At 44.1% G+C, this 20753-nt stretch overlaps 1 protein-coding gene across 4 annotated transcripts in view; it reads left to right on the top strand.

Moving 5' to 3' along the window:
* The first annotated feature begins 294 nt into the window (after positions 1-294).
* Positions 295-20753, top strand: part of LOC143334512 (shisa family member 6) — a 70652-nt gene continuing 50193 nt past the window's right edge. For 2 of the 4 annotated variants that reach the window (XM_076753336.1, XM_076753334.1), the window contains exons 1-5: positions 295-357; positions 873-1805; positions 7040-7197; positions 14807-14902; positions 15313-15381. In XM_076753336.1, the coding sequence (XP_076609451.1) occupies positions 1246-1805; positions 7040-7197; positions 14807-14902; positions 15313-15381 (883 nt within the window). In that variant the 5' untranslated portion in view covers positions 295-357; positions 873-1245. The remainder of the gene's footprint in view (positions 358-872; positions 1806-7039; positions 7198-14806; positions 14903-15312; positions 15382-20753) is intronic. The other 2 variants (XM_076753337.1, XM_076753335.1) reach the window with 1 other exon arrangement.

The raw sequence follows: 20753 nt of genomic DNA, 5'->3' as shown, positions 1-20753 counted from the left end.
ACACACACACTGCACACAGGACGTGATTGGTGACTTGTGAGTAGATGCAGCTTGTGTCCACTGATGCGTGAATGTACACCTCCGCGAGTTATGAGCGAAGCCTGGAGGCATATGACCAAAGCTGTGTGTGCGTGCGTGTGTGTGCGCGCGCGCGCGTGTGGTGGGGGGTGCCGATTGATAATTAACTGAGCTACCTGAATGGTGACGTGGGTGGAGGGGTGGGGAGAGAGAGAGGAGAGAGGGAGGTGGAGGGAGGCGGGCCGGAGAGGAGAGAGAGGTCTCGCCTCTTGTCTTGCTGAGGCGCTTTGATTCAGTGGCAGTGGCTGAGACAACCCGGTACCGGCCACCGTTAACCCGGTAAGTCCTCCTCCTCCTCCTCCTCCTCATCATCTCTGTCTTCTCTCATCAAATCTTCTATTTCTGTCTCTCATTAAAAAAAAAAAAAAAGCCAAGTTAAAGCTCCGTTTCCACTCAGGAAGTCGGAAGAAAGAAAGTTTATTCCTCGAATAAAGGCGAAGGAGGTGATTAGGTTTTTTTTCTTTCTTTTTTCTTTTTTAATTTTATCTTTGTGCAAATCAGCAGCGCGGATTCGACCTATTCTCTCGTTTAATACCTCAGTTTTCATGTCTGAAGTGGAATTAGAAGAGAAAAATGATGCATTTCTTTCTTTCTGGTGCTGAAACGCTCCAAACACCAAACTGGAAACTTGGGCGCTGTCCGCGGTGCTGAAAGTGTCCGCGGCTCTAAAACCATCGATCAGCCTCTTCTTTCCACAACCTGCTTAGTGATCAAGTTTCTCATACATCCTCAGCCTAACATGAAGTCTCATTTCACCGACTGAATGCCTCTTTACATGCCGCTCTTCTCCACAGTTCAACTCCGAGCTTCATCACACTCCAGAGCAACAGCTCATGGTAAAGAAAAGGCAGATTTCCCCGGAGGACATCAGGTCTTCATCGCGTCTCTGCAGCAGAAATCAAAGAGGACATTTGGCCAAAGCGAGCTTTAAGAAGAGAAGAGGTTTTGTGCTGGATGAGAACAAAGTCAGAAGATGCCGTGTGTGTCTGATGAGCGCAAAAGCAGCCAGTCAAAGTCCGTCAGTGAAAGCTTGGCACATAAAGGAGTACCTGCGATGAAGAAACCCGCAAGAAGCGCCGCTCGGTAAGAAGTGGAAGAGTGATCCTCAGAGAGAAAGACGGACAGAAGAGAGTGGAGGCCAAAGAACAAACACCAGCGCGTCCTCAAATGATGGGGATAAAGCACCTCCTGCTTCTTTTGATTTACTTAGACCCGCTGAATGTCCTGTGCGCCGCCACCGCCAGTAAAAAGAGCAAAACCCCGCCGCGGAGGAACTCAAAGGTGAAGGAGGTCAACGGCAGCACCACTGCGGTCCCGCTGGCCGCGGTCGTCCCGGGGAAGATCACCCAGGTCCAGGCTCCCTCGGTGCAGCACGACACCTGCCTGGGCTACTACGACGTGAGCGGGCAGTACGACAAAGAGTTCTCCTGCAACAACACCGACCACCGCTTCTGCTGCGGCAGCTGCTTCCTGCGCTTCTGCTGCGCGGACCGGGGGAAGCGGCTGGAGCAGAAGAGCTGCACCAACTACAACACGCCGGACTGGATCAAAACCCAGCCCCCTTCACCGGCGCCAACAGGTGATACGTACGACCCGGAGCTGGACCAGACCAACACCACGGTGTACATCAGCTGCGGGGTCGTGGCGCTCATCATCGCCATTGGGATTTCTGCTAAAGTTGCCTATGATAAAGCCACCAAGCCGCCTCAGGAAATGAATGTGCACAGGTAAGATTTCCCTTGTGACTCCAGTCTATTACACAGATGATGAAAACAAATTCTAAAATGAGTGCAGAGCTCCTGATTTCACAGCATAAAGGTGTGTCAGCCCTGAGTGGGCAGACGGGATTTGGGTGTAGGCTATAAGCACCCATATATCCCTGCAGGTGTGTTTCTGGTGCTCACTACATCACAGGCTTATCATTAAAGAGAGAAAACATGTTGAATTAATCTTGAGTTTAATCAGACTAGAAACTGTAAAGACACCTCACAACGCTGACACATTTCCCTCCAGTAGCCTTAAAGTGAAAATCTGGCCACTCAGCTGACTTACAGCAGCCGACATAACTTACAGCCTCAGTATCACTGGTTCAATCAAGCTCATGGCCTTTAAAACAGGCAGTTACTGTCCTCCCCAGAGCCCCTGTCAAAGAGTGTCAGGATACCTTTCTATATTATATTCCCTGTCAATCCCAGGAGGGCGAGTGGGTGGGATTTAATGTCCGTTCAGCCCCACAGGGATAAACTAAATGCCACTGACAGCCGTTACGAGTGGTCACGTTCACCCTGATGGGAGTGGTCTCTTCTGCAATCACAGTATGTTGAAATCCTCAAGGCGCTGGTGGTGGTCACTGAGTTGCTCAATGAGCGTAAAAGCAAACACAAAAATGCATCCCGAGGACATTTCAGCCACGAGCTGAGGTGAAAAAGCAGACGTACGGTCACATTTTACCAGAATTCAAACACCAAATGATGTTTGAATGTTGCCAGTTATCACCTTCATTCATGGAACTGCTGCTGCAGCTGAAACATTCACACTGCATCTACTTTGTTGCCCCAAAAACAACTCAAACGGCTGACTTGTGGGCGTAACTTGGCATTTAAAAGACTGCTGGTCTGCATGTTAGTGTGGAGTATTTTGAACACTATAAATGGTGGAGATTTCATTTTTTCATGAGCTGAGGGGTTTCAAGCTTTAAGTTTCTACAAAATTTGGCTTCAAATCTTAAATTTGTCTTTAATAATGTCAAATATTTGCGACAATCAATCAATGTTAAAGTCTTGATTCTGCTTCTTTGGGCCTGTGTGGCCGAGGTTTGATCAGATTTGATTGACAGCAGCTTGACCACATTAGCAAACAACCCCACAACTGTCAAAAGACCTGAACGGCACTGATTGGTGCACGGAAGGACATGACGTCACCTTTTTCCACCTGAGCCCCGCCCACTTCAAAGCAGCCAGAGCGGCAGATCGAAACAAAAGAAATCCATCATGTGACGAGCTGTTTGAACGTCAGCAGGTTATTTTGTGTTCCTGTCAGACCCTTTGAGACAATGAGTCATCAGGGTCTTTAAAGGTGCTTTAAAGCACTGATAACTTGAGCTGAATTGATGAAACCATTGATTGATTGACAGGAAATGAATATGAAACTATTAGAATAATTGATTAGTTGTTATTTTTTAAGCAAAAATGACAAACATTTGATGGTTTTCCTTATTTTCAACCCAAACCAAGCAGTCTAAAGATGAGTCTGCTTTGGGAATTGTCAAGGCTTTCTTAGATCTTATAGAGTAAATGATTGATTTATAATAAAAATAATTGTCAGTTGCAGCTTCTGGCAGAAAGTTAAGGTTACTGAGGCAAAATTTGACTGTTTCTGTACATTTTTGGGTGCAGCTCAGTGGTCAGGATGCATGTTTTCACACTGTTCAAACACATGCAGGTGAGGTGAAGAGGAAACCCAAAATTAATTGTGTTTCTCTCTCTATGGAACACAAAGAACTGGAATCAAACTGTCCCGGCCGTCTCTTTTGTGATGCATGCTCACTGATGCAGGTATTGAAAATGCACAAAAGGATAAATGGGTTTTAATTGGGGTTAGGTCTAAAAGAAATGACATGTTTTCCACCTGCTGGTAAGAAGAAAACTTACCTGAGTCACCTGCCATTACCCAGAGTCCACTTTGGACAGAGCAGAGGTGGACGTCTTGCATTGATTCAAAGGTATGAAGATAATGGAGCATTGTTATGGCTTGGTCATTAAACTTTGGCGCCTGCTGCTTTGAAAATGTCAAGAGAGATTACTCAGCTTTCCTGCAAACACAGTGACACTGGTGGAAAAAATCTTACCCCGACAACAACACAAAGGAGCTCTTTCAGGAGATCAGTTATAGATTCAATTTAAGCTCCAGTGATCGCCATAAGTGGGTTTTCAAGCGCTGGCACAGTCAGCTTTTAATATCCATATGGACTCATGAGACCTGTTTTATATGAAACAACAGACACAAAAGGAGGAAAAAAGCTCCTGATGCAGCGCTTTCTCCATCTCTGCTCTGAGAAATGAGGAGATGGTGAAGTTTATGTCGTCTCGCTGCTCTTCTATCCTAGCCATGGGGCGTACTTTCAAGTGGATCTGCTTAATGCCACCACTCCAATATGAGCGGTGGCCATGAGAGTTTAGAGAGAGGTCGATTAAATGAGCAGGCATGGCTTGCTGGGTGCTCAGTAGTGGGATTTCTTTCCTCTTTTTATGATTTGTTTATTTTCACCGACCATTTGGCACACAGAGCTGCCGTAATGATGTCTGCTGGAATAGACCTCGCAGGCTGGCAGCAGACATTCACGCTGACAGCCGTGACCAAGAAGAAGTAGTGGAACATGGGATTAGCTTTATATTTGGCGAGGGTCTGCTCTTAAAAAGTGGGAGCTTCTCTGTTAATTTCCGGTGCTTCTTTAATGTGATTTAGACTCCTACCTCTGCGACCGAGGCAGGACTGTGAGCAGAATACTGAGGTGCTGGCAGACCTTTGCTGTTCGGTCTGTGACCTTCACCGAAACACAAGAAATGCCGAGTGAGAGCTAAAGCCAGCGATGTGAACAGGCTGTATTGATCACCTTCTGCAGAGCAAACCAAGATGCAATTTATGCCAGCGAGGTGGAGAGAATAATGCTTTGTTCTCCGATTGCAGGACTGAGAAACTGAGTTAAAAGGCAAGACGACTGTGAATGAGCACAAACATCAGCGGAATAACTCAAAGTTCAGCGGAAAAGGGACAGAAGAAGGCCAACGTTTGTAAAATAAGAAGTCTTCTTTCAGGATTCAGAGCTGATTTTAGCATCTCACAGAAATCCTGGTATCAGCAAATACTTTGGATGTAGTGATGTCGTTCATGGGTTTCTGAAGAGCCGTCGTGAAGCTCAGTGACAGCGTTTCCATCTGTTGTTAAACAAATTCTAAGTCTGAGGTGACGTATAGGCTACTGTATTAAACAGAGTAGAAGAAGAAGAATGTTGAGAACTGGAAACAACACGAGCCGTCTTCGAGAGAAAATGACAACAGGTCTGCAGGAATTTGTTCGCTTGGGCGAGTTCTAATTATTCTTTCAGGTCAGCTCGTATTGACCATGTTTCATGCAGTCCAGAGACGAATAAAAGACAGCATAAAAACACCTTGATGGAAACAGTCTGGTGACTCTGGCCGGCGCCATCTTGGCAGTGGTTGCCTCCGCCAGACTTCCAGCTAATCCAAAAATGGGCAAAGTGATGGAGTGTGGGTGAAGCTGGGGTGGGCCAAATGAAACCTGGTTGCTGAAAGTAAGAAGCTAGCTGTCACTCAGTGTAGCCATCCCCATCCCATTATGCAGAACCTTAAGCCTTATGTAGTCTAAACAAGTCAGTTATATAGAAATTCACACCTGTACAGTTGTCATGAACGTGGAAATTAGCTAAAGAGGCCAAAACCACGGTTTGTTCCAGGCTGTAAACATGGGTATTGCTGCTGTAAAGTTGGGCATTTTAATATGGGGGTCTATGGGGAACAACTTGTTTTTAGGGCCAGCCTCAAGAGGCCATTTGAAGAACTGCAGTTTTTGGCACTTCCACCTTGGCTTCATTTTCTAGCTTTGCGAGTATTTCCAGCAGCAGGATGAAGTATGTATGACAATGTTTGGGACTGAGTCAGAATAAACTGCAGTGTGTGTTCGTGGTAATGAAGGAACATGTCACCCAGTGCAACAGTGTGACTCACTGATGGGTTTTAATAGTTTTTGGCCCTTTGTTGTTTTCACTTTACAAACTCCCCCTCAGACACTTTATACCTCTTTGGTTCTGCATTCATTTTAAATTCTTATTGCTGACTTTCAAGGCAATAAACGCTTTGGCAACAGAATATATTACAGATTTGTTGACTCTTTCTGTTCCCGTGCGTCACCTTTGATCAGTGGATGGAGCTCTGCTGCTTATTCGAAGGTCTCAGCTCAGGACGGAGGGTTACCAGGACTCTGCCAATGGTCTTCAGCTGATTTTAAATGACTTCTTATTAAAACATCATCTCATGAGAATGCTCTGATTTGTAAAGCAATGAAACAATAAAATTAATCATATCATTATGAGCTCATTTTTTAACTGAAAAAGTGTCTATATGTAGTGTGGTACTGACATATTTCTAATAGATGTTTCAAACTCTGAAATATCTATATCAGTATCGTTCATTATCCATTGGGCTCGGTTTGGATTATCATGCCTGTGACTGATCTTCAGAAGTCTTCTGTTCTGCTGTAGTTGTGTTTCCCAGCCCAGATGACGCTCTTCCTTATAAAAACATATGTTAAAAGTCGGGCCTGTTCAAGCAAACTGCTGTAGCTCCTGCTGTACTCGACATATCAGCCAACTGGGACAATGCAAAATCAGGTCGCCTCTGTCTGCGAAAAAGAAACGGCTAAAGTGTGCTCATCCTGGAAGGGAAATGCTATTAATATACCGTATATCTCCCAAAGTCACAGAGTTATGGAAAAGTGGACTGTGTGGTTGCTTTAGGTTGACATTGACACAGTTAAGTTGCCCTTTCATTTCCTTTAAGGAAACGCGGAGCGGGCAGTCCATCACACGCTGTCACAGAGCCTCCAAAAGCTGGTGTTGGTGAAATATCGCTTTTTATTTCGTGGCTTCAAAGAGGAGACACTGACTAAACTCTTAATAAATGGGCCGTGAGCGCGAGTCCGGCACACATAATAGGACTTGTCTGTACCTTGTGTACCGCGCTATTGAAACTCCCTAACTCCCTTGTGACTCTGGGTGTAATTAGGATTTCCTCTCCGCTTTGCTCCAAACGTCCATGATTCAAATTGGAGCTGTTGCTAAATAAATTAGGAAGACCTTTGGGGGGTTTGGTGAGGAGAAAAAAAAAAGAAAATGTTGGTAATTGGAAAAGGGTTTCAGTTTAAGCATTTTTTTGTGTGATTTCAGAGCCCTGGCAGACATTCTGAGGCAACAAGGACCAGTTCCAATATCTCAGTATGAACATGAAAACATCGCAGCGATTGATGGGTCACCCAAAGACGAGACGCCGGTCAGAACCTCCAAGAACCACTACACACCTGTCCACGCCAAGGCGTCAAACCACGGTAGGTGACCAGCAGCTCACAGAGCGTGTTTGAACGACTGGTTTTATGTGTATTTCCATTTAAAAAGTCCAACTTTGTATGACTATGATGGTGTCAAGCCTCAGAGAGCCCCTTCGCTTTCATAAATCTGCCACAGCGTTTGATTGACGTCCGCTGAAATAGATGGACGGGCTGTTAATCTGAAGCTTTTCCCCTCAATCTTCCTTGAAAGGAGGCACATGCGGAAATATATGGCGAATTACATAAGGCCCAGCTGAGTTCTCGTCTCCCTCACGCCGCCGTCCCGTAAGCCTACTCAGCATCGGCTCAAAACTGAGATGCAAATTATCATCTTCTGCGGGAGACGCAAGCTTTTTGTCCAGAGATAATTCTGTCGTGCAGCGTTTCTTCCTCCTACTTTTATCCGGTCGGTCTCCAGATCCCTGCTCCAGGGATCAGCTCGTTTGCTAAGTGCCCTAGTATGGTGTCCCAGATTTGTGTCACCCTGCCTCCACCCCTCTCTCCACCACCACCACCACCACCACCCAACATGGAGGAAATGTGTCAGAGGAGAGCTGATTGTTCTGGACTGCAGGATGTGAGCTGATTTTCTCACTTTTCTGCAAAACAACAGCTCTTTAACTCTTATTTAACCTAAATTCTTGTTCTGCCAAAGAAAAGTAGATTACCCCACCAACACGGAGGGTCCTTAAATTATCTGTTTAAGGTCATTTTCTATAAATGATGCGTCCTTTTTTATTCTCTATTAGCAGCTTACTGATGTTTTCAGACTCAACTTTGAACTTTTGAAAAAGTAATGAGGCTCTTTACAGTTAAAATCCACAAATAGATTCATCAGAGTTTTACATTGGGTCTCTGATTATCAGTCTGAAATAGACAGTATGTATGAGATCCAGTTCAGTTCAAAAGGTCCAAGAATCTACAAGGTTTATTAAAATTTATCAAAGAGTGTTTGAAATAAGCAAAAGGACAGATGAATAGCGAGCTGCCACTGAAAAGCCGCTGGAGCTGAACAGGCAGAGAAAATAGTGCCACTAAAACTGCATTATCAGTTGGGCAAAATGGGCCTGAGGGCCCCAAACCTTCAAGAGACCCCAACGATCCAGTGGTAATTAGTTGGTGGTAATTTAATTTATTTTAAATTTGTGTGATCATCCTGCATGGACCGCTGAGAGAATATTTTACAGGTATAAATTGTGATTACTAGCAGGAGAAATTAGGCGGTCATTTGGAGGCCACAGCTCATTTGTGCCAGCGAATGTGTTAATCTGACCCTGAGCGCCACCTACAGGAACTTTAACGTAGATTTCATCTACGTCAACAAACTGACTGACGTCAAGCGTCTTCTTGAACTCCAAAGCGATCCCAAATGAAATGTAGCAAGTTTTAAATTGCATCCACACAAAAACTTTACTTTTTGTCCGAACTGTGATCACATTTCTGAAAAGTGCATAATTAAGTATGACGACACTTAACGGGACCTAATTCAAACTTAAAGTCAGTCAGACTGTCGGAGCTGATCTTGGTTTTACCTGATGCTAACTACTGTGCACTTCCTTAGCGCATGTTGCAGGCGAAACATGGAGCAAAGATTATTCCTCTGTGTGATTCACACACTGGCACGCTGTTATGTTGTCCGTCCTCCGATAACGCCCACAGAAAAGATGTCTTTATTGTCCAACCTGTGTCATATCAGCCCCCCATTGTTTCCTGGGTGAGCAGCACCAGGACACCACATGGCAAGGGTGAATGCTTTTGGATGGAGAAGGCTTCAGAGAGGAGGGTGGAGGGTGTCCGAGCAGGGACGGAGGCACTGCAGGGAAGACGTGACTCAGATTTCATGACAGATTTATGGCAAGAAAAGAAAATGAGCGTAGAAATGATCAAAGTTTGTTATATTTAAAAAGCGACTTCTGGTGATTCTATACGTTTAGCTCAAGCTGTGATTGGCTCCTTGTCAATTTCAGTGTCAGTACTGACATTTCCCTGCACCACTACTACTATTATTACAACTACAGTGTGTTTCCTGTAGTTTTGGTTGCACATGTCTGCTTGTGTCTATGCTTTGCTTTTATGAAGACATATTTAGGTTTCAGAGCTTGAGCTCATCTTTGGAAGTCTTGTTTTTCTTCTTTAGAGAGCTGATTAAGGGTTAAAACTTACTTTATAGGGTTCAGTTTATAATTTTATTTAAGTGACTAAAGAAAAGGTTTTGTTAAATCACCCTCTCTTTTAAAGAATTAGTATAGATATGCAATATGCAGATGACGTCTCTGTTTTTATGAAAGGTCAGCAGAATAGACAAATAGCATACAAGTTTGACCTTTAGAGTTTATTTTGTCTTTAAGTATGATTTTATTTAAAGGGCCTTCCTTTTCTACATTATGGGAGTGCAATGTATTTTTCATTTCATATCAGCCTTTATTTCCTTTAATAAATAAAAATCCAAAAGATAGATAGGTGGCCACTCAGAAAAATAGGCATGAGTTTTTGTAATTCAAGGATAATTCAAGGTTTCATGCTTTCAGCGCTTACTTTGCCCTTGAGGTCTTGATATGAATGAACAAAGGTTTATATTAGAAACACATTTCCGGTCCATATTGTCTGTTCATGTCCTTTTCTGAAAGATGCAGTCCACCTGTCTGCCATGAGTGAGTGTCTTTTTCTTACAAATTCTCCTCTTTGACCTCATGATGTTTCCCATTAGGGGCAGGATAGTAGGTCAGAGATAAGAGGCTGGGAAGAGAAAATGAACCACTTCAGCTTTTTAAGGTGGCTCTTATGAGGGCAGCCAGCGACTGCAGCAGTTCTTTGGTCTGACACCATCTCGTGGGTCAGATCTGAGAATAACGATTTTTGTGGAACACAGATGTAGCAGCACAAGAGAAAATATACTGATGTTGCTCATTTCCTCTTTTTAATCCTTTTTATGGCACCTTTTATACACACTATCACTGATAAAAATTGCCCTTGATAGAATAAGAGGCTGATGAAGGCGGATTTCTGGATTTGAAATGAAAACATCAGCAGTGTATGATGTGAACTCATCCTACTCGATGTTCCAGAACAGATATTATGCCTTAGATGTGTTGCAGATGAAATGTGTCTTGAGGCATGGATGGCACTTCTCCAGAATAGTCCTAGAGTGAGCATTATCACTTCAATTTCCAATTTCAAGTTCTGCTGTGTTCTCTCGTTTTGTGCTTTAAACTTTGGACGACGCCATGAAAGTAGCCGACAAATGTCTTCCACACTTTGCAGACAGAATGGAATCGCCTCTGGAGGACACTCACAGCGGCTGGGTTCATTTTGACGTTTAAAACCCCGCAGAAGTTCACTGTAAAATCACATGAGACCAGTGTGGAAGTCTGGATGTACAGACCGTTTGTGTCTGTGTTCATTCAACTGACAACCATTTCCCTCCATTGTTTCCTTGAAACAGAAGCAATGCTACATGGCCAAAAGTATGTGGATGCCCACACATTATACCCACGTGCATTAATCTGCTGCTATAACATCTTCCACTTCTCAAAAACTTTCCACTTTGAAGTCTTTCTGCAGGGATTTGCTCTCATTCAGCCACAAGAGCATCACTGAGGTCCAACACTGATTCGGGGAGATAAGGTCTGGCTCACGGGGAGGTACGCCCTCGCTCACAGTTGGCGTTCTAGTTCATCCTTAGAGGTGGTGGACGGGGTTGAGGTCAGAGCTCTGTGCAGGCTGGTTGCTACTGCTGTAAAGTTGGAGGAAAACTATTGTCTAAATAGATCATATACTGTTGTATTAGAGGAGCAGATTGATATTTTTTGGTGTAAATGAGAATATCAATAGCGCTTCCATGTATGTGGGGTAAATATGAAGCTACACACAGAAACTGGTTAGCTTACCTTAACCTGAAGACTAGAAACATTAGCAGCAGCAACAGAATCTGCACGCCACATCTAAAACTCATTAATGAGCACAATGATCTCGTTTAAAATCTGTTCAGCTGTTTCCTGGCTGGAAGCAGTCACTTCCAGGAGTCTTGTCATCACAGTGAGGTTGTAGTTCTGCACATAACCTTTGTAAAACCACAACATGTCGGTTTCCCACGTCTTACATAGTTAAGATATCAAGATTTAACATGTGAGTGAGCTTCACCGTGTGTTCACACAGAGCGTGAAGCTAATTTTAGAGGTAGCACAATTCAATGTAAAGTCAGCGGAAAGACCAAACAATTAGACGCAAAATTTGCCCATGAAGTTGCAAATTAACGATGCAGACGTATCCGCAGGAGTCGAAAATGTTTCCACTTGAGTGTGAAATTAGTGTGAGTCCTGGGGCTTTATGAATCTGCTTAATAAACATTGAAAGGCAAGAGGACAAAGGAGGGCAATAACAGAAAGAAGCTGAGTTTCTGAGTTGAGTCAGAGGCCGAGCTGAACACAAACACACTCAGACACACTCCCACAGACACAGCTGGTGCGTCTGTTGCTAGCTAGCTTACAGCTATCAAGTCAACACAAACTGTCCGGCAATCAGATTCACACAAATGATTCATGATGTGGATTTTGTTACTGTTGCACAGAACCAGGCTAGCTGTTCCCCCTGCTTTCAGTCTTTATGCTAAGCTAAGCTAAGCTAACTAGTTGCTGGCTATAGTTTAATGTTTGCCCAGCAGACATGAGTGATATTGATCAACTCATCAACTCTCAGCAAGAAAGTGAAGCTTTTTGTTACTTATAACGTCAAATTATTCTTTGAGGTTTTCCTTATTGGAGCTAACGTGACGCCAGACCAAGTTCATACAACCGTTCCATCTGCAGATGAGGTCTGTGAATGTGGTTGACAGCCTGGAAAAAGTATATTTAGCAGACCTCGAGTCTAAAGATAAACCTGTTGTGTTGAAAGCGTGACCCCATTTAACATCAGCTCCTGTCCTGCATGACTGGAGCGCAGAAATGCACAAGCTTGAGTCACTAATTTGATGACTGTTTAGTTTTCCCTGAAGGTCAATTCAAACATTACTTTGTAAATTTCCTGGAGATTTGATTTTTTTTTTTTTTATCTCGGAAATAAAACACTTTGTCCTTCATTCTTGAGTGTATGATGGAGACCTTTAATAGTGTGGTTATTCTAAATGAAAGGTTAGATCTTGTTTCATTATGCAGTGAAGATAAGACAATTTTGAAGAACGTTTCCAGAGATAATAAGGGGCTATCGGTTTGCACTGCCACATGGGAGCAATTTATATCACAGTCAGCATCTCCAGCTACCTGATTTCAGCTCCACGGTGCCGTCCTTGGAGCATGTGGAGGTTATGAATCATCAGCATTTCACCCTGGGACACATCACATAGGTATACTCTACCGTATCATCTACATAGATACAGCTCTGTGCTGCTCAAACTCACCGGATGTGTGAATTCCTCCTCTTTGGTTTTTTGTTCTTCGAAGGTCCCAAATGAACAGCAATGGTCAGAGTGCGTCAGTAATCAGTTTGTACTCATCCTCTGGGTTTGATAAAAAGAAACAAATGAGCTGCTGAAGCTTCAGTGCCAAACTCCGACGTGATGAAGACCAGGCCGAAAGGTCCCCGGTGTTTCTCCTCATTATGATAATTTGAAATGCTGTTCGATCTCGGCTTCCGGAGGCCCAAAGGTCTGAGCGATGTTATTGACTTTGAAGTGTACCCTTGGAGAAAGAGGCATTTAACTGTTCACTAGTTAATGTAGGGAGTGACTAACAGAGAGAAACAGAGCTGGGACCAGTAAAGAAGAGGTTTGATAAACCAGCTCTCCTCTTTTGTCGATACTTCATTCTTTTATTTCTCTGGAAGACTTGTCTGTGACTGACGGGACAATTGAGAGTTGTCAGGGTGCTAGCAGGTACCTCGTCCGGCTCTTTTGTGCTCAGGCTGCGTTCTCAATTACAGCACTGGTTCGGAGCATTGTTAACAGTGAGGTGGTACAAATTGAATTATGGAGTGATCTCTTAATACACGGTGTATACTTGGGGTGTGCTGGCATTCTCAAAGAAAAGGGCTTAAATCTATTGTAAAGTCAACGCCTAGTCCACACGGACACGGATAATTTTCAAAACATAGCTTTTTCAGTGCACTTTGGCCTTTCAGCCACACACAATCGATGTTTTAGGTCACTGAAAACGAGGCTTTTGGAAAACTTCCTCCAGGGTTAAGATGAAATAAATTGATGTGCAGGCAGGGAAAATGGAGGTTTTGGCTTGTGACCACAGACTGTGCAGCAATTTGTGCAAATGCAAGCATGGCCAAAATAGTACTTATGCTAACTGTGCTAACAGGACGTTTTACATGTGTGCACATAAATGTTAGTCTTCCACGATATTGAAGAAGAAAGGCATCAGAGTACACCAACGTGGCTTGTTCTGGATCCAGAGTACGATTTGCAATTTAGCTTTCAGACCTCGAGTTGCAGGTAGCCTGCCGGTAATAGCTTTTTTTCAGGCTTCTGATTGGCCAACATTGCTTTAGGGTTAGGATTATGTCGATGCCTCGTGGTTTGGCACGCTCTTCATATCCCAAGAGGATCAAACGCCGATCATCCTGCCTCTGCCTTTTCTAGTTAAATCTAATATCTCACTTACTATGAAGAAAGAGAAGGAGTGTTTGATAAATGGATGATATGAACGGCCTGAAACCTGCAGACTGTATCTCTGGCATCCTCGAGCGATTCATATTGACGTGCTGATCCCACCTGACAGTCAGTTTTGTCAGTTATGCCATTTCAGCTCTGTTTAGTATTCCTGTCATCTGTGGCTACTCCTTCACAAAAGACAGGCAATGGCTGGAGAATTGAGTACAGATACTCCTCAGTATTAAGGTCCACTCACGACAGCATTTAGAATGGTGAAGTTCAGCAGTGAATTGAATTCAGTGGAATCACCACAATCAACTCACGTCTTGATTAATTTTGACACAAAGAGTCTCAATACTGAAGCCAATATTGCTGAAACCAATCAGAGACGTGAATCAGAGGATTTTCCATACTCAGGTTTGTATAGACAGTTATGACATGGAGTTAATGCTACAAATACGTCTCTTGGATAAACTATAGTCCTGTTAGCAAACAAGTCGGCTAACGGACAGTTAATAAAAGGAGCCTTTTCTCTTTCATCTTCGTCATTTACTGACAGGCCTAAAAAGAAAACACCATGGTGAGGAAACAACCTAGAACAGAGAAAATATAAAGAATTTCAAAGGCTATTGTGGCTGACTAGCGCTAACATGTTCCTAGCTACATGTTGCTAGCGTGTTAGCCGGTGGCTAAACGTCTAGAACACATATGTCAAACCTATTCCACAAAGGGCCAAGTGGCTGAAGGTTTTCTTTCCAACCAAGCAGCAGCACACCAGTCTTGACTCATTTCATTAGCTGATCTCAGTCTTCAGACAGCTGATTGGTCAGACTGCGTGCTCTTGACTGGTTGGAGGAAAAACCTGCAGCCACACGGCCCTTTGTGGAATAGGTTTGATATGCCTGGTCTAGAACCACCTACATCTGAAGGACATGAATGAGTTTTGCTGTTGACAGTGAGAACACAGCTCTCTCTTGTCCTCAGATATTTTATTTTCCACATTTTCTTTCACACCAGGCCACTACGGGAAAGAAAACCTGCGCAGCGGCGGCCAAGACATGCACAACTTCATCTCCTCTGGGTTTGTGACACTCGGGCGAAGCCACTTGAAAGGTAAAGTCCATCCTCATTACCATTTTTTCCCTTCACAGGACCCCGAAAACCAAGTTCAGAATAATAATCGTTTCAATCACAAAGGCGCTGTGTCATGCTGTCGTTCTCCCTCTGCCAAATGAGTAAAAAAAACAACGTGACTTTTGTTTCAGCTCAGTGGAAGTTGGGCGTCGTAAGATGTCACTTCAAGCCATTATGTATTGTAAAGTCCACACATTTTTTATCTATGATTAAATCCACACTTCCAATGACAAAGTAACACTTCCGCACTTGGTGGGCAGCCAGTGTGAGTGCAGCATGGCACAGTGGTAGATTTCCCCGCTATTGTCTTCCTTTGGAGCTTTAATAAATCTGAATCAGTGCTGGAGTGAGAATGAGCTGTAAACAAGAGGCCTGTTGTGTTTTTACAGCGCAGCACTCCATCGACGAATCGGGGCAGATGTCCTGGCAGGGCGATCTGGACATCCCCATCTCCTACGGTACGTTCTCCGAGTGTTCCGCTTTCTGCCGGAGAATAAGCCACACAGCCTGCTTTCTGCTCGCACCTGATAAGAAAAGTCACTTCACACGGGCCGGTCCAGCGCCCTTGGCCGATAATCACAGCACAGTCATCGGGTGCAGAGCGCTGCAGCTGTAATATATGATTTATTTTTTTCAGTTGGGGGTTTCGTGAGGCAGAATGTTTCCTCTGGCGGTTGTCGGGCTTCAGGTTTGGATGAATGTGAAGGTCGCGGTTTATTTGGTGTCGGACGTTAACGCGGCTGCTGTCATTAAGCGTCTAGAGAGCTGATAAACTCTTGTTAGGTGTCTGCAAGGTAAGTGAAAGCGTGATTTAGACTCAACGTGAGGCGTCTGATTGGATTTTCTTAGTCATTCATGGTGGTTTTGCTCTGTGTTCTGCATCAATCACAGCATGAGTTTGATGTCGGTGATATTTTCTGGAGCTTCTGCTCAGCCTTGGTGAACGTGCTGCTTACGCTCACCACTGAATCCTTGTTTGCTGTAGAGGGCCTCACCAGGGCTGCAGTGAGAGAGTGTTTTATTGAATCTGGATCCAGATTTAACTCCTTATTTTGTTCCAAATCCTGGAGGATGGTCTTACCGTTTCTCTGGAGAAGATACCACAAAAACACACTAAAGCCAGACTGTATTTCAGCTCTGTGCAGCTCTCCACAGGTCTGGTCCATTATTTTGGCCTCGTGAAAACGTAGCTTGTTGCACACGAGTTACTGCACTGCTGTAAGTGACATAAATACCCAGAGAAGGTGTTTTTCTGCAGGAAATCATTGTGGCAGGAGGTGTATTTTATTGAACCGATGATTGCAGCCTGACAGCTTTATTTCAGTCTTTGTGGTACGATCGCTGTGGGTTTCATAGCTACATCACAAAATATGTGTGGTGTTACTGACAGGAAAAGATTTCTTCAGTTTATTCTGTTTTCTCTGAACTATCAACAAACTCAACCAACCAGTAAAGACAAGCACCTCAAACTGAAAACTCAGGTCTCATCATCTCCATGTGAATCTCCCTAAAGTTATTTGCAGCTGAGAAAATCATAAAATCAGGCTAAATCTGGACAAAATTACAGTATATCGATGCTGAGATACATTCAACCATCCACAGCGTTTCAGCTACCTGTCTCCAATGTGTTCGAAGGTTTAGAACAAGTTGAAAACAGAACATGAAGCAAAAATGTGACGTCTGTTATCTGAAACGCTGAAGCTGTTCAGTGACAGTATGTTGTTTCAGCGAGGAAAATCTGTTGACTGCCTTCGTAAACGTACCCGCTGCGCTGCTGCTGATGAACCCGCTGACACTCATCGTTGTTGACAGGTGAAAATGACGACTGCTGTGCTGCTGGAACAATCCAAAGAGTTAAACAAACAATGTTTACCGTTTGGAAAGGCAGCCAGTCATTCATTTCCTGGAGACTTACCTGATACAATAACCATAACTACTACTTCTTAATCATAACCCAAACCTAAACTTGAACCTAGACCTAAATCTGAACCTAGACCTAGCCTAGTCTTTACCTCACATTATGGTGACTTGCATTATGTGCTCATAAGGTGAGTAATAAACGTTCAGAAACACACTTATTTGGGTTGTTATATCTCATATTTGTGAGGACTAGCAGTGGTGGAAGAAGTACTCAGATCAAATCAAAGTATTGGCATCAAAATATACTTAAACCACCAAAAGTAAAATTACTCATTACGCAGAACCTCCCATTTTACAATGATTTATATATATAGAACTGGATCATGATCATTGATGCAGGCATGATTTAAAATAAATGAAATAAGATTAATCTCACAGTATTTCAGTGCTGTGAGTCAGTATTTCCCTCTGAAATGTAGTGAAATAGAAGTATATCAAAGTACAAGTACCTTAAAACTGGACATAATCACAGCACTTGAGTCACTCTTCCAGATGGGTGTTTAAGCAGCTTCAGACAAAGACTAATACTTTAACAGGCAGTGACCCTCCTCTGACTGTACCCGCCACCCCCTCGCTGCACCTATTAGGTGACACGCTTTGGCGGCCTGATGGCGGTAGCTGTCACTTCAAAGCGGAGGTCCTGTCAACCTCTCAGTTTAACAGCTGGCTGTCGGCGGGCGGCTCTCCGCCGCCCCCCGCCCCCCCGGCAGACCTCCTGTCAGGAGGAAGCAGACTGACAGATGTGCACCGTGTCAGCGCCGCTGTACAAACACCTCATATCTCATTTCTGTGCAGATAACGTCTCCAGCAAACACATCTGCACAGGTCACCTGACTCACCCGCCCCCAGGCGTTATGTCAAGACGATGTACTCAACTACTGTACTGCACTTACTGCCGGACTGGTACTTTACTTGAGTATTTTTATTTGATTCTTCTTCCTCCCTCCTTTATGTACTTCGGTCTTTCCTTCTTTCTTTTGAACTTTTTTTCTTCCTTATGTAGCTCATCTTATCTCTTTCCTTCATCCTTCCTCCTCCTGTCCTTGCTTCTGTCCTTCCTGCCTTCCTTGCTTCCTTTCCTTTTCTTCTTGCTGCTGCTCAGAAACAATCAGCTTAACCAGACTTCACTCTTAATCGTCAGTAGTTTTATGTTTGGTACAGGAGCTCTGTTTACTGCTGATATTTGCTGATTAAATATTTGCATTCATGACTTCAGTTTGTTAAAGAGTATTTTTATGTTGTTAGTACATTCACTTGTTTTAGCTGCTTGTATTTGCTCTTCAAACGCTGGACGCTTTGGACAAACACAACATTAACAGTAATTCCTTCGAAATCCTCTGCTTTCCAAGACAGAGCCACATCTGAGCATGAACTCAGCTGTGTGTGTAACATTTGATTGTTTGCGTGGGTGCGTCGTAGTGATAGGAACAGTACAAACAGTACAGATTTGAATGTACGTCAGGGCTAACACGCTGCTAAACAAAGCTCCAAGTAATGTTGTCATTAATATTCATGCATCCGTGAAAGAACACGACACTCGAGCTTTGTGTGGATCCACGCAGAAGCGCCGCCGGTCTACCTGCTCGAGTGTTTGACTCATGTGGTAAAGTGAGTGTGAGAGGCCGCTGCCGAGGCTGAGAGAGATGGATTTCTGTCTGAGATCAGTTTAGCGTCGGTGGTGTGTTCACTGTCCGTCTCTGATGGATTGTCTTAGTGATGAGGCCATTTAGCACCTCTGGACCACCTGATGGGGGAAGCAGCTGTCACTGGAGATGTCCCAGTACTACTTTGTTTTAGTACAAGTACTTACTTTTGGGTGCCTGCTGATACTGGATACCCATATGAGTACTTAATACTACCATTATGGTTCAACCTTGCAACAGCAGCGGCAGTCATTGTTGGGTCAAAAGTCCCTGAAGCAGCAGAATCGTCCTCTGATGAGCGCTGCACCTCCCTCGGGGAGGGAGCTCATATTCAGACACAAATATGCTCAGATCCTGCCTCTGCTCGACAGAGACGGTTTGGTAATTCGGTTTCTGATGTGGTGAAAGCTGAGAATCTCGTCTCAGTGTCCTGGGTAAGAGCTTTTGGTGGTTGCTGGAGTTGGTGGTTGCTGTTTCTGGCTGCTAGCATTAGCAAACTCATTTAACCCTGCACTGTGTTGGTTTTTTAAATATTTTATCAAACTGCATGTTGAACTTTTCAGCCCTCCTCTTGATAATTTAGCAGCGAATAGTTTGCAGTCTGCTCTACTTTTGTCATTATTATCCTAAAATATCTCCAGCCACCTCCACCTGCCCGCTCAGCTGACCAGAAGTTAACGCCACATTGCTGTAAAGTTGTCTTGTTGTCTGTAGTTTTTTTTTTTTTTTGCTAAAGCAGGAGAAATTGGAGAATATTTGTTGGATTAATGGGTGAGTATTTGTAGCAGCAGGTCGCCGTATGTGCCAGTCACGTATAGCATCTTAGAGTTTAATACTATCAGTACTCAGTCTTATTTCAGGACTCCATGTACAGCTGTTATTAATCCATCAATGTCTTTATTAAATGTTTTGTGTCTAATTGGCTCTCGGTCAGACCAGAAAGCTGCAGCATGTTCTCACACTAACAACCCAGCTCCTGGAGTAACAGGAATAATTACTGTCCTCTTTCAGAGGCAAAGAATGAAGTAGTGTAATGATGTTGGACGTGCTCCAAAACTGACCAGGAAATGTGCAGCGGACGCAGGAACTGCTGGATATCTGCCAAGGCAGATGTGCTCACACATGTTTGTTGATGCTTATGGCCTGTGTATAATCTGCACAGCCGCTATTTGGCTCTGCAGACACATAGAAAGGAAACTGAGGAGGTAGGAAATGTCTGTTCCTAGAGCTACGACCGCCATCTTTCCCCAATCTTAAACACATAGTTTTAGTCGTTGAGACGGAACCAAACCTTCAGATGTGAGCCGTCCGACCCGAAAGGTTCAGTGTACAATCACATCTGAGAAGTTGGCAGCAGATAATGAAGTATGACAGCATTTGACTGCTTTTCCCATTTTCACACCGTATGCCCACAAATGTCCGAGGTTAAACGATCCCGTTGTGTGCGCTTAGCGAGCAGCCCCCAGACATCTTGTGTACAAACATTCCCAGCGTCCTCGGGGCTTTTTCATCGCTCTCCTTGCCTTCTCCGCCTGTGGCATCCACTGATGTGCATCCTGCTTAATTACTTTTTCATGAGTTGCTCCCTGTTTTGGTCCTGAGGGAATTGCTCTCCCTCCTCATCCCAATCCACTTAAGGTGACCTTGTCTTTTTGGGACGCACTGCTGCAGTACTCCCACCTCCCCGTGCTGTAATCCCTCCAGGCCTACAGTGTGTCTGTGCATGGCTGTGTAGCTGAGTGCAAATGGAGGGGAGTTGCAGCGTGCCAAGTAGGTATCACTTGCCCGGTTTGCCTCCATTATGTCTCCGTCTTTAAAGCTGTGGTGGCTCTGAACTCGAGCAGGCGGTAACTGAAATCTTTGAACTTGAGAATCGTACATCAATAAATCATGTAATGTGACATCATCGGCACGCTGCACAGTCATGTTTACCAACCTGACTATGATGCTTTATATTGATTCAGGGGATCGAACGGTGGCGGGTCGAGCGTCTTCTCGCTCACTGCTGCTGCTTCAAAGTTGAGCTCAGCTCAGCTCTGCGTGGATTAGATGCTCTCTCATGCTGCAGGAATTCTTTACAATTTGTACTTATTTTTAATATCTGACCTTGTGCAGCTTCATGCTGCTTTCATGGCCCTGCTCAGATTTTATGGAGTCGCACAAATCTGTTGAATGACCACTGGCACCAGGCTGAACTGGGCTGCAACAAAACCACCTCCAAGTCTTTCTCCATCTCCAAACTATGGCCACACATTACATTAAATCAA

The sequence above is a fragment of the Chaetodon auriga genome, chromosome 16, assembly GCF_051107435.1.
Source record: "Chaetodon auriga isolate fChaAug3 chromosome 16, fChaAug3.hap1, whole genome shotgun sequence".
NCBI classification, from domain to species: Eukaryota; Metazoa; Chordata; class Actinopteri; order Chaetodontiformes; family Chaetodontidae; genus Chaetodon; species Chaetodon auriga.
The sequence above is the reverse complement of the archived record's forward strand: the minus strand, read 5'-3'. Positions and strand labels throughout refer to the sequence as shown.